At 38.8% G+C, this 12,493-nt stretch overlaps 1 protein-coding gene across 4 annotated transcripts in view; it reads right to left on the reverse strand.

Moving 5' to 3' along the window:
- CEP192 (centrosomal protein 192) overlaps window positions 1–12,493 on the reverse strand; it is a 69,716-nt gene that overhangs the window by 41,130 nt on the left and 16,093 nt on the right. For all 4 annotated transcript variants that reach the window (XM_063326479.1, XM_063326480.1, XM_063326478.1 and 1 more), the window contains 5 exons: window positions 11,139–11,269; window positions 7,476–8,514; window positions 7,239–7,365; window positions 5,645–5,813; window positions 536–1,436 (listed from right to left, as the gene is read on the reverse strand). In XM_063326479.1, coding sequence (XP_063182549.1) covers window positions 536–1,436; window positions 5,645–5,813; window positions 7,239–7,365; window positions 7,476–8,514; window positions 11,139–11,269 — 2,367 coding nt within the window. The remainder of the gene's footprint in view (window positions 1–535; window positions 1,437–5,644; window positions 5,814–7,238; window positions 7,366–7,475; window positions 8,515–11,138; window positions 11,270–12,493) is intronic.

Raw genomic sequence — 12,493 nt, forward strand, 5'->3', positions numbered from 1 at the left:
GAAGGCACTTGGCAGCTTGACTTTCCCCTTCGTAACCAGAAAATAGCCCAAGCCCTCCACTCTTCTCCTTGGATTTTTTGGCTTAACTGACTGCTAATACTAAGTTAGGCTGGAGACAGAAACATTGTCTACTTTCCAAATAAAAAAGAACTGAATTTCCAGAGCATGACTTGTCTTGTCTAGCATGCACTGCAGCTAGGATTTCTCTTCCTCCTATGAAAGACAGTTTAAATCCTTTAAACAAACACAAAACGACTGAATGCTGACGAATGCTGAAATTCTTCTAGATAATGAAAAATTTCTTTTAAGACCATTAGGGGTACTATAAGAATAGACACTAAATTCAGAGAACATCACTAAATAAGGAAAATTAGAAATACCTTTCTTTAAAATAACACAGCTTGCATAAAGAAAAGAATAATTACCGTTACACTTAATAGTCATCTTAATTTTATCTACTGTAACATTAGCATCATTATCATCACCATTCTTGTCCACAGCTGCATTTTAAACAGACTCCAAAATACACACTTACCAATACCAGGTGACTTTGTCAACTCCCACTCGTTTCCAACAGCTCCAAGAGGTTGTCCCGTACATGATTTTATATTTAAGATATTCTTGTTCCAGGAAGTAGTGTGTGGATTACAGAGTGAAGCTGCACCCACAGAGCCAGGACCAATATTTGGACCTATGGGAATTCCTATCGTAAGTGGATTCTCAACATGTCCTGCTGGTATACCGGCACAAGGAAGCCCTGATGGAAGACCAAAACCTGCAGAGCTGCAACCATGAAACTGAGACAAAGCTGTATTTCCAGTAGATGGTATATTTCCCAGATGCTGTTGTGCAAATGGAGTCGTTGCAAGAGAATGTCCTGTAAGCAACGTGGGAACAGAAGAAGAAATTGCTTGACTCTCAGAGGCAGTGACATGGGATTTAAAGCTTGAAATAGGAACATATTGTTCACCAGATGAGTTTTGATTAAATGGCATATAAGTGCTTAATCCAGGATATACGGGTAATACATTCAAGGATGGTAATCCTTGTCTCTGTGCTTTGCTTGTTGGATCCTGACACGCTTCTTGTGCGTCAACATTAACAGAAAGTGGCTGAAAAATACAGAATTTACTTGGTAAAGCTGATTTAACATGGTCTAGCTCTTTATGATTTGCTGCTACATTTGAAGGAATAGATGAAAGCTGCTTTTCATTCTTCGAAAAACCTTCTTTGGACAGTTCTTGACACAGTACATCATCAAGCTTTCTTTTAAGACCTGCAAATTCATTTTCTTCTGATTTCGGGTCAATACTAAGCAGTGCTTCTTTTCTCTTTCTTTGACATGAGTGGTCTTCCAGATTTTCATGTGTATGCTCCTGTGAAGGAGTTGGGCTGGCTTGAATTATTGTTGTGCTCAGTTCACTCGCATTTTCGCTCTAGTAAACAAATATAACATGCAGTATTACAAATTTTGGAAAAGCAAATAAGGTACATAAGACAGACCTTAATACCAGTATTGCCATCCAAGATAAATAATCAAGTTTGTCAAGCCTTGTCTGAAGTTCTCTTTTGTAACATCTGTGGCTCCTCACTTTGAAACAGAAAACCTGCGACTTCAACCTGTTTGCTGTCTGAAGTCACATTCTAGCTAGGTGTACTGGGTGTGGCTGCGATGGAGTTAGTTTTCTTCATGGTAGCCCCTATGGTGCTGTATTTTTAGATCTGTGACCAAAACAACGTTGATAACACACCAGTGTTTTAGCTATTGCTGAGCAGTGCTTGCTCTGTGTCAAGCCCTTCTCCATTTCTTACTCTGCCACTCCAGAGAGTGGGCTGGGGGTGGGCAAGAGGTAGCGAGGGGACACTGTCAGGACAGTTGACCCCAACTGACCAAAGAGAGAATCCATACCGTGTAATACTATGCTCAGCAATAAAACTGTGGGAGAATTTTTCCAAAGTAGCTGTTGCTTGGAGACTATCTGGGCATTGATCTGCTGGTAGCAAGTGATTGCTTTTGCATCGCTTCCCCCCCCCGACCTTCACTTATTAAACTGTCTTTATCTCAACCCACCAGTCCCCCACCCCACCCTTTTGCCCTTCCAATTCTCTCCTCTATCCTGCTGTGGGAGTGTTAGCAAGCAATTGTGGGGGGGAATCAGCCACACTAGGCATTAACACCAGAAGAATGCTCTGCTCTCTGAAGTTACAACTCAGAGAGCTTCCACAGGACCAAAAATGTTTGACACATTGAGATTTTACAAAGTTATTCTGTGGGAAAATAACTGTACTAAGAAAAAAAAAAACTAACAGAGCAGATTCCTAAACTCACTGACAGATTCACAGATGTTATTATTCTAAAAAACAGAGACACGAAGTAAAAGCTAAGGACCTAGAAGCAGTAAATTACAGTAACATCATAACAGATAGGTTTTTTTTGAGGAAAGAAAAAACACCACACACTAAAGACGCACTTGCCAGCTTTTTAAGGAAAAAATTAAAAAGCCGAGAAGTCCCGAATCAAATCATTAATCAAAAAAAGATCAGTTTTAAGATACATGAAAAAGCACCAATACAAACATTTTCTTTGTGCACTCACACACAGAGACCATTCAAGGCCAAAGACCTTCCATTTTGGCAGGTATGCATGGTGTAGGTGGAATGAATGGACCTTATCCTCAGAGTCTTGGGATTTTGTGTTTAGAAATCAAACCAAGAGAAAGACAAGTACAAATCATAAATCAGCATACACACAAATGTGTTTCAAGGAATCTCCTATTGGGTTAACTGTCAACAGCAGAAGTGATTACACTTTCTCATGCACTGTTCATAGCTACTAACAATAGCATTAACAAAAGCATTGGCACTAATCAGTGGAGGGGGACCGACCATGAGACAACCACCCTCCCATAACTGGCACCAAATTTGTCAGTCTTCACAATACAGTGGATGGAATTCCAGTTATTTCCCCTACCAATCTGAAAAAATTAGTGTTCTTCAGATGTGATACAAATGTTAGTTTTTTCTTGTGAAGTACATCTGGACCACAGATTCCATTTTTTAAAATGGAGTTTCAAAATAATTTTTAGAAGTTTCAAAACCCAAACCAGACAGTGTGGTATCAAAGCAATCAGACATCAGCTCAGGGCAGGTGTACTTAGAGAATTCTGACACAGGAACAAGTGAGCTACACAAAAGGATAAAGAGTAACTACAGTATAAAGCAATGGTTCACCTTAAGTAAACAGGACTTGGGAGGCAGAGAAAGGCACGTGAAAGAAGGGGAAAGAGCAATAAAGTAGCTGTTCACATTGTTGTAGAAAAGTAAGCTGCAAGTTACAATGCTTTAAAAAGGGCATTCAGGGCAGCTGCCTGAGGTGAGATGGCTCAGCAGGACAAATCAACCAAACAAGAAATAAGAAAAAAAAAAAATTAAAAATCATGCAGCTTTGACAACCTGACCCTAGTGTTAGAGGGAGAGGATACCACTGGTTAAAGAAATTGTGCTATAGGAAATACTCAGATCTGAAGATAACACCAACACAAACATTCTTGTTGTCTGTAAGAAGCTTCAGGCAAGGGACATGAAAGTGGCTCTTAACAAGTACAAATGAAATGAAGATCTCTCAGTCTCCCTCTTTCAGCAGTCTCTCTCTCTCTCTCTCATCATAAAAGATTACTAACCCAAAGGAATAAATTAACACTGCAGTCTTATAAGCGGGACTTATAATACAAATGTAAAACTTTGTCAAAGTACTTGATGATCTCCTTGCTAAACTACCCAGCGGAACAAAGACTACTCAAACAGTAACATCTCTTCAATACAGAGGGGCAAACAAGTATGCAGCCAGTTACATCAAAGCATCAACAGCCACCCATTTTCATGAGATGACAAGAATCTAGAACCATATGCATTTCAAACATGAAACAGACACAAGAGCTGACGCTATGCCAGTGTTGACTGCAAGCAAATACCCACTTAAATTTGCCCTTAGGGTCCCTCCTACAGGACTACAATTCCCACTGGAAACATCAATATAGAAAAGAACAGATATTCCCTATGTAACTTGAGCAGCTAGACCTAGAATAAAATGGGCTATAAGCCAGAATACATGCTTCCTTCTTCCCGATGCTTTCAGCATGAAGGAACTTTGTTGCTGGTGTTCCTACAGGAAGAAAAGGCTTCACTAAGCTTTCACTAGCCACCAGTCCTGAAAAGCCTCACCCACTGCAAATGAGAAAAAAAATGCACAATAAAGAACATGTTTCCTGCCTTAGAGAAATCCACAACTGAAAGACTGAGAGAATACTGTGTCCAGTTTTGGGCCCCTCACTACAAGAAAAACAGTGAAGTGTTGGAGCGGGTCCAGAGGAGGGCAATGAAGCTGGTGAGGGGTCTGGAGAACAAGTCTTATGAGGAGCAGCTGAGGGAGCTGGGGTTGTTTAGCCTGGAGAAAAGGAGGCTGAGGGGAGACCTTATCGCTCTCTACAACTACCTGAAAAGAGGTTGTAGAGAGGTAGGGGTTGGTCTCTTCTCCCAAGTGACAAGTTATAAGACAAGAAGAAGTGGCCTCAAGTTGCGCCAGGGGAGGTTTAGACTGGATTTAGACTGGAAAAATTTTTACACTGGAAAAATTTTTATACTGAAAGGGTTATCAACCACTGGAACAGGCTGCCCAGGGAAGTGGTGGAATCGTCATCCCTGGAGGTATTTAAAAGACAAGTAGATGTAGTACTTAGCGATATGGTTTAGTGATGGTTTTTGTCAGTGTTAGGTTGATGGTTGGACCAGATGATCTGAAAGGCCCCTTCCAACCCAGGCAATTCCATGATTCTATGACATTGCAAAACAAATGTAACCACTCAGATTTACTCAGATACGGATGCAGTCAGAAAGGCTTTTCAGCTTTTGTTTGTTTGTTTTTAAAGGTCCATCCACATTTCCACACACTTTAGAATGGGAAAGGCATAACAGGAAGATTCCAGATTCCAAGGGACCCATGGTTTAGATAAAAGAATGCCAATTATGTTAATCAGCATAACATTGCAAGTCTGAACAGAAGTTTCACTCTCAGACTACACTCTGCTAAAGCAGTAAGAACAGTCAGGATGACTGGCAAAGGTAGAAAATGATAGCTTCAGTCCTGATAAAAGAATTTAAAGCTAAAATCCATATTTATAAACATTCCTCCAGCCGGAAAAAAAAACCCAAACCACTAACAGCTGAAGCTGAGCAGAAAGGGAGCCTCAGGAGTGATGAAAGCAGATACAGATCCTACAAACTACTACTGGAATACCGCATTGCATTCCAAGAACTGAATGACTTAACAAGAAATTGAGGAAAAAAATGAAAGGGGAAAAATACACCACCTCTAACTTTTTCTTTGAATGTTTTACTATGTTTATATTCATTAGAGCTTGTACATTTAATACAATCTATTTCAGAATTTAAATTTCTGAAACTCAGGAGTGGGGGAGAAGCTGAACATCTTTTCCCTATACACGGCATGTCCTAAACTGTTCTGAAACTCTTACAACTCTTAGGACTTTTCCAATTGAAGGGTTTGGGGGTGAAAGGGAGGTGGTGTTTTGTTTGTTTTTTTAAAGAAAAGGAATTAATACATATTTACAGTTCAAGACATTCTTACCCAGTACGTCTCCGTATTATGTATTACAGCTGTGTTCTTAAGGGTGCTGTCAGATGCAGAGACATATGTTAATCTGCTCATGCTAGGACTTGTGTAAACTGACCGAGGTAGTACACTCTCTTTGCAAGATTCCTGATAATGTGATGTGCAAGTAAAGTCAGTTTCAGACCTGAAAAACAGATTCAAACTATGTCAGTATTAGAATATATTTCTAATGCTACCATCAAGAAAAACACTGCTACGCATTAGCTACACTCTTCTAAAAGTCAGCTTACATAGCCGCTCTGTTTAGTACAGTCAGTAGAAATGAGAAATCAGCTCTCAATTAACCTTTACAAGTTCTACCTTCGATGTACATAAAACTCATTTTCATTGGATACACATCCATAAAGGCAAAGCATCAGAGTTCTACAACTGAACTCAGATGCTAAGGTCACAGAAACAACACAACAACTTATTAAAATAAAAAAGATGAATCGATATACTTGTATCTAGCCACATGGAAGAATGCCAAATGAAATTATTCAATATCCCAGGCATCACACATTAGTAGCTCCTATTCATTGCTGAGATTCTCTTCATTTCACACACCTGAAAACACAGGATCTCTCACCACTTTGTAAGACCAGAAGAGATAACATGAAAACAACTTAAGTCACTGACAATTTTAACTGGAAATCCTAATCTATATAACACACTTACAAAAATACACATTTTAACTTCCTAGAAATGCCAGACAGCCTGTAATTCTAATATCATATATGACACGCTAACTGTAGTTAAGTATCAACAGTGACCTTAAAAGTTAGGGCGAAGAAATCAGTTGCCTCTTCTTTTTCTGAGCATGTACATAGCACTGACTACTGGCCACGTTTATATGTTTAAGACTAAACAATCAACTTAGTTGTAATCTTATCATTTATACAACACTTATTGTTGTGGGAGCTTGTTTAGAAAACATCACCCTTTCAGTTGCTAAAGAAGCCTTAAATCTTAGGCACAACATGCAGTTTCAAAATGTGAAGTAGTTAAAAGCAAAACAAATACTTTTACCCATCTTCTCTCACAACAAGCAGTGGTATGAATCAGAGAACCAAACTGAGTGAAATACTTCTAAGTTTAAAAAAAACCCACATCTTCATTCGTCTACACAATGTCAAGCTTTGTTATCTTGTAATTAACATCATAACCCCTAACCAAATAGCTTTATTTGTAATAGAGGAATTACACTAGAACAACAATTAATAAATATGGGATTCTATAGCTCCATCAACAAACAGTTTTAGGTATCTGAGCTATATGACTAGCTAACAGACTGAATATTTTGTATTCTCAGATTACTGGATAATCCTGAGCAGAAACAGCACATTCTATCCAGCATTTCTGTTTCATCAGAGCAGTGAGGAAAATAAAAGGTTAACAACTGCCTAAGACTGCTTTCCCATATACATAATAAAAGCAAAGAGAAGGCAGTCTTAGTCTAATAAAGATCGTCTATAAGCTGAGATCAAGGACAACATTAAACTAAAACTTGATTCCTCAAAAATCCTCACGAAGCATTAATTATTCTTATAAACCACACCAAGAAATTTACCCTGAAAATACTGTTCCAGAAGTCTCACTAGGAGAAGAGTGGATTAGTGGTGAAGTTGAAGGTCTGAAGCTATACTGCTCATCCTCCAGAGGCTGCAGCTCGCATTCAGGTTGAATTGGTTTATGCTCTGGCAAATAAGCAGAATTTAATAACAGTATTTATTTAAGCACATGGAACAAGTCTACTGCCAAGAAAAGCCTTTTCAACAACTGGTTACATTTATATAGGTTTACTTACCAGTACTGTTCTGGGAAGTCGGGGAGAGCTTCTCAAAAGTTACATGTTTTGCACTCCCACCGCAAACAATACTGGCATCTTTATTTTGTGTGTCTATTTTTGCATTTTGCTGCTTTTCATCATTGTTCATTTTCTGTGTAGACTTTGCTTCTGTAGGACTTACTGAGACATATTTACTAGATTGCTTGGCAGATTTTAAGTTACTGAGTGACAGAGTGTTTCCTGTACTTCTTTCCACCAAATCATCACATGGTTCAGGAACAGCATTTGTTCTTCGATCTACTGTTTCTGTGTCTTCCCTGATACATCTACTAGTGAGATCACTGGCCTGGTAAGCAAGCAAACTTCTCTGTGCCGCTTCCATTTTTGCTGCTAAAGGAATTCCACATGTCTGTGCTTCATTTCCAGTAGGTGAGGTCTGGGTACTGAGCGTGTCTGATCCAAGATCAGCATTCACTGACTGTAAATGTTTACTATTTACCAAATCTGACAACTTTTCAGAATATTCAACACTATTTGCAGTTACATCTTCATGGTTGGGAACACCAGACAGATTAGAGACATTCTGAATACCATTTTCTTCATTAAAATAATCCAGTAATCGCTTCTCTATTTCTTGCTGCTTGCTATGATTATTTATCAAATCTTCTGCAAGAGTATCTTTATTTTCATCTTTACCCAGTAAAAAGGTATCAAGCATAAGGTTCTGGGCAGATGCTTCATGTTTCACAATACTCTCATATTCACTTTCATGTCCAATCTCATCTGTTTTTTTGAGGTATTTTTCCATATCAAATACACTATTTTCCACATTGATGGATAATATCTGATTAGCAGACAGTTCTGTCTCTTTAACAATTCCAGGAAGGAAACATGTTCTTTTACTTTTCTTAGAGAGTGCCATCATCATAGCAGCCAACTGGGAAGGATCAGCACTGGAGGAAGCATTAGCAATAGCAGAGGCAATTGTGCTAATACTCAGGACAGAGTCAGAATGATTAGATAAGCCATCTTCAAACTTGTCTTTATGAATTCCATCCTACAACAAACAAAAATGAGTTAAGCACCAAATTAAGAAATATTTGTTTAGCATTTTGGGTTTTGTGTTTTGATGGTTGTTGGTTTTTTTTAAATTATTTTGCACTTCAGTATATGGTAATATATTAACATTTCTGGTTGTCACATTTTTTAATCGCCTGTCAAGAAGGAATACTGCAATAGGCATAATTCTCATTGTACTGATTTTTTAAGATTACTCCACAGAGGTTTTTTCAAAAGACTAAATAAAGATTGCCTGCTAGGAACGCATTAGTTCCTGTAAAACTTACAAAATCCTAAAGTGTTTTAATTCAGTTGGAAGAACTGGGAGTAAAATTCCATCAGGAACAAATAGCAGGGAAGAAACTACCATGACCAAATACACAGCATTTTCCCAATCAACTTTAGATCATCTGCCCCTCTACAAGGGGAAAACAAAGCTATTTCTACAGTTTCCTCTATCACTCAAGTCTGATTTCTTCTTTAGTTTTCACACTGACTGTTCTTAGCAAATGGCATGGAATAACTAGACAGTCATGTCCAGACCATAATCTCTACCCACCTCTCTTAGACACACAAACATTCAGGAAGTAAAGAAAGCATCTGTCCTCTTGTAGATACACACGCATGTCTTTGCAACATCCTCATAAAAAAACTGATGAAGTGTGGAGCAGGTAAGTAGACCACGGCTGGACTCAAAACTGGCTGAACTGCCAGGCTCAAAGGGTGTGATCAGCAGCACAAAGTCCAGCAGGAGGCCAGCCATTCACTAGTGGAGTACCCCAAGGATCAAGACAGAGGCCCGTACTGTTCAACACCTTCATTAATGACACAGATGATGGGGCAGAGTGCGCCCTCAGCAAGTTCAATCATCATACAAAATTGGGAGGTGCAGTTGATGCTCGAGGAGAATGGGCTGTTATTCAGAGGAACCTCAACAGGCCAGAAAGACAGGCTGAGAAGCATCTCACGAAGCTCAGAGGGAAATACCAAGATCAGCACCTAGGGAAGAATACCCCCATGCACTCATGCAGGCTGGGGACCAACCAGCTGGAAAGCAGCTTGGGAGAAGAGGACTTGGGGGTCCTGGTGGACATGAAGTTGGCCATGAACCAGCAATGCGGCAAAGGCGGCCAACAGCATCCTGGGCTGCAGTAAGAAAGAGTTGCCAGCAGGCATAAGAAGGTAATTCTTCCCCTCTACTCAGCACTGGTGCAACCACATCTGAAATGCTGTGTCCTGTTATGGACTCCCCAGTAGAAGAGAGACATGGACATACTGGAGAGAGTCTAATGAAGGACCACAAAGACGAACAAGAGCTTAGAGCATCTGTCATATAAGGAGAGAGCTGTTTAGCCTCAAGAAGACAAGGTTCAGGAGGAAATCTTATCAATGTGTACAAACAGCTGATGCAGAGAGAAGAGGAGCAGGGAGGAGTAAAGAAGACGGACCCAGACTCTTCTCTGCGGTATCCAGCAAGAAGAGAGAAGGCAATGGGCACAATTTTAAATACAAAAAATTCCATTTAAACATAAGGGAAAGATTTTTAATGTCAACATGATCAAACACTGGAACTACCTGCCAAGAGAACCCCAAGAGACTATAGAGTCTCCATCGTTGGAGATATTCAAAACACAACCAGACTTTGATCAACCTGGTCTATTTGATCTGGCTTTGAGCAACAAGGGATGGACTAGATGATCTCCAGGAGTGCCTTCTGACCTCAACCATTCTGTGATTTGTCTCTGTTTGTGAACATTTTAGCATTTATATCAGACTGAAGGTGACCTAAACTTGTACAAATTGAGGGTAGGGTAGATTAGAATCTGGATATACATTATCAAAATTCCAAATTAGTCATTTTGTATCTAGAACAATAGGGATAAGGATCAATTAGAAAGAAAAGCACTTAAGACAGTCAGATGAACGATCCAACCAGTCCTTCTGCGTTAAAGTCTGCAGCTTTCATTATTTGATCAGCTAAACCAAGTCAAACTTGCTAGCTACTGATTCCTCTCAGTGACCATGTAGGAGAAGAGCTGTTCCTGTAACTGAATGGGTCTGCATGTGTTCTACCTGATCAGAAAAAGAACATGACATGTTAAGGCAGAGAAGGTAGGTGTCTAGGATTACCAAATTGAAAATAAATCTTTTTTAGACTTGCACCACATCGATATTTTTGAATATTTTTACTCAGTGAAAGACTTTATTCACATGATAGAGACAAGTTGTTTCGTTAAAAAAAAAAAAAAAAACCAAAAAAAAACACAACAGAAGGGGAAGACATAGCTGAAATTCAGAAACTTGATCGCAGAACATCAATACCCTAGGAACTTCTGAAAAACTATGGGCTGACAGACCAAGCAACTCCAAAAGTGAAGTAGGGAGAAAAACAAGAGTGAGATGGTGATAGTAACACCTGACTCACTAAAGGATCACAGCATTCTAATCAAACTATCCTAACAATCAGTGTCACCTGCTATGATTCAAATGATCAATATAAAAAGCAGTCAGCTGATATGAAAGGCCTAATTTAGTCATATTAAAAGAAACAATAATATGGGAGTTATTTTAATTTTGTTCAAGTTCATAGTTGCACTTAATAGAAAAATACAAGAGAAATACCTTTGCTTTACTTTTGGTAGCAGCTTCTGTATTAATGCTTTTATGTATTCCAGCTACAGTATCCGTCCTATGCCATGCACCCTCACAGCTGGTAGAATTTGCATGTTCTTTTTTTTGTATTTCTAAGTCATCTAAGAACAAAGAAAAAGACAGAGAATTAATTTACAGTAAGTAAATTTTCTAAATACTTGCATTCTTGTGATACACATGCTCCCTTAACTCTCTATAGAAAAAAAGAGCTGCCATAATGGCACAAACCCAAATACTGTGAGCATCAACAGTTTCCTGTAGAGTACTCAAAGTTTACACTGAGGTCACAAAATTAGCTGGAATTATGACTACCTTGCTCACTCTTCAAATTTTATTTTCACGCAGCTTATCATACTAGTGTAAGCCAAATAAACCTTTTCATAAAGTGGTGTTTGCAAGATAGTAGGCCAAACTCCAGTAGAAAACTAGAAGAGTTAAATCTGAGTAAAGCCAGTTTTCTTATGCTGGAGACAGCGTTTGACTGAGGTAGATAGCAGTAAACAGGTGATTTTGAAGGATTATGTTTAGGACGGAGAGGTATGTTTCTGAAACCATCAAAACCACGAATAATCTTCTTGATTAGGAGATCAAACCCAAACTAGGAGGTATTGTTCATATGAGATCTAGAGGCTGCCATTTCAACAAATGAGTTCCTGCTTGAAGGAAAACATCTGGACTCCATAGAATACTAAACCAACTTGTGAAGATGCTCTGATAGTGAGAAACATACAAAATAAATATTTTTGGGTTGATTATTTTTGTGGGGAAGGGACAGTGTTGCATTGGGTTTTTTTGTTTGGTGGGAGTTTTTGGTTGTTTGTTTTTCCTTTGTTTCTGTTCTTATAGTAGATATTTTGGGTTTGGATATACTTTGTATTTCAAGTTAACCCCCCTCCTCAGATTGCTGAACTCTCAGCTTCCTCTCCACCTGCTTCAGATGCTCCTGCTCCATCCTGCTCCTGAAGCAGGAATTGCATACTGGTATTGCTGATAAAGATCATTATTGCCAGTACTACTGAAAATCAGGTGGCAGTAACTACTAATATCTTGGCCACAAAGTGACCCAAATAACTATTTTCTCAAGCATTTATAGCAAACTTCGTATCAGAAGAACTGCAGAGCACATTAAGGTATTTTTCTATTATTCAAAGTAGCAATTATAACTTGAATTTAATTGAACAGTATTTTTTGACAAAAAATATTTTGGACAAAAATCCAGAGTATTGTATAGTGAATTTAAGCACATTAACACTAGATTAAAAATAACAATTAAAGACCTTTTAAAAATATTTGCAAGGTCCCCACATGCGGGGGGACGGGGCTGA

This window comes from Chroicocephalus ridibundus, chromosome 2 (assembly GCF_963924245.1).
Source record: "Chroicocephalus ridibundus chromosome 2, bChrRid1.1, whole genome shotgun sequence".
Lineage (NCBI taxonomy): Eukaryota > Metazoa > Chordata > Aves > Charadriiformes > Laridae > Chroicocephalus > Chroicocephalus ridibundus.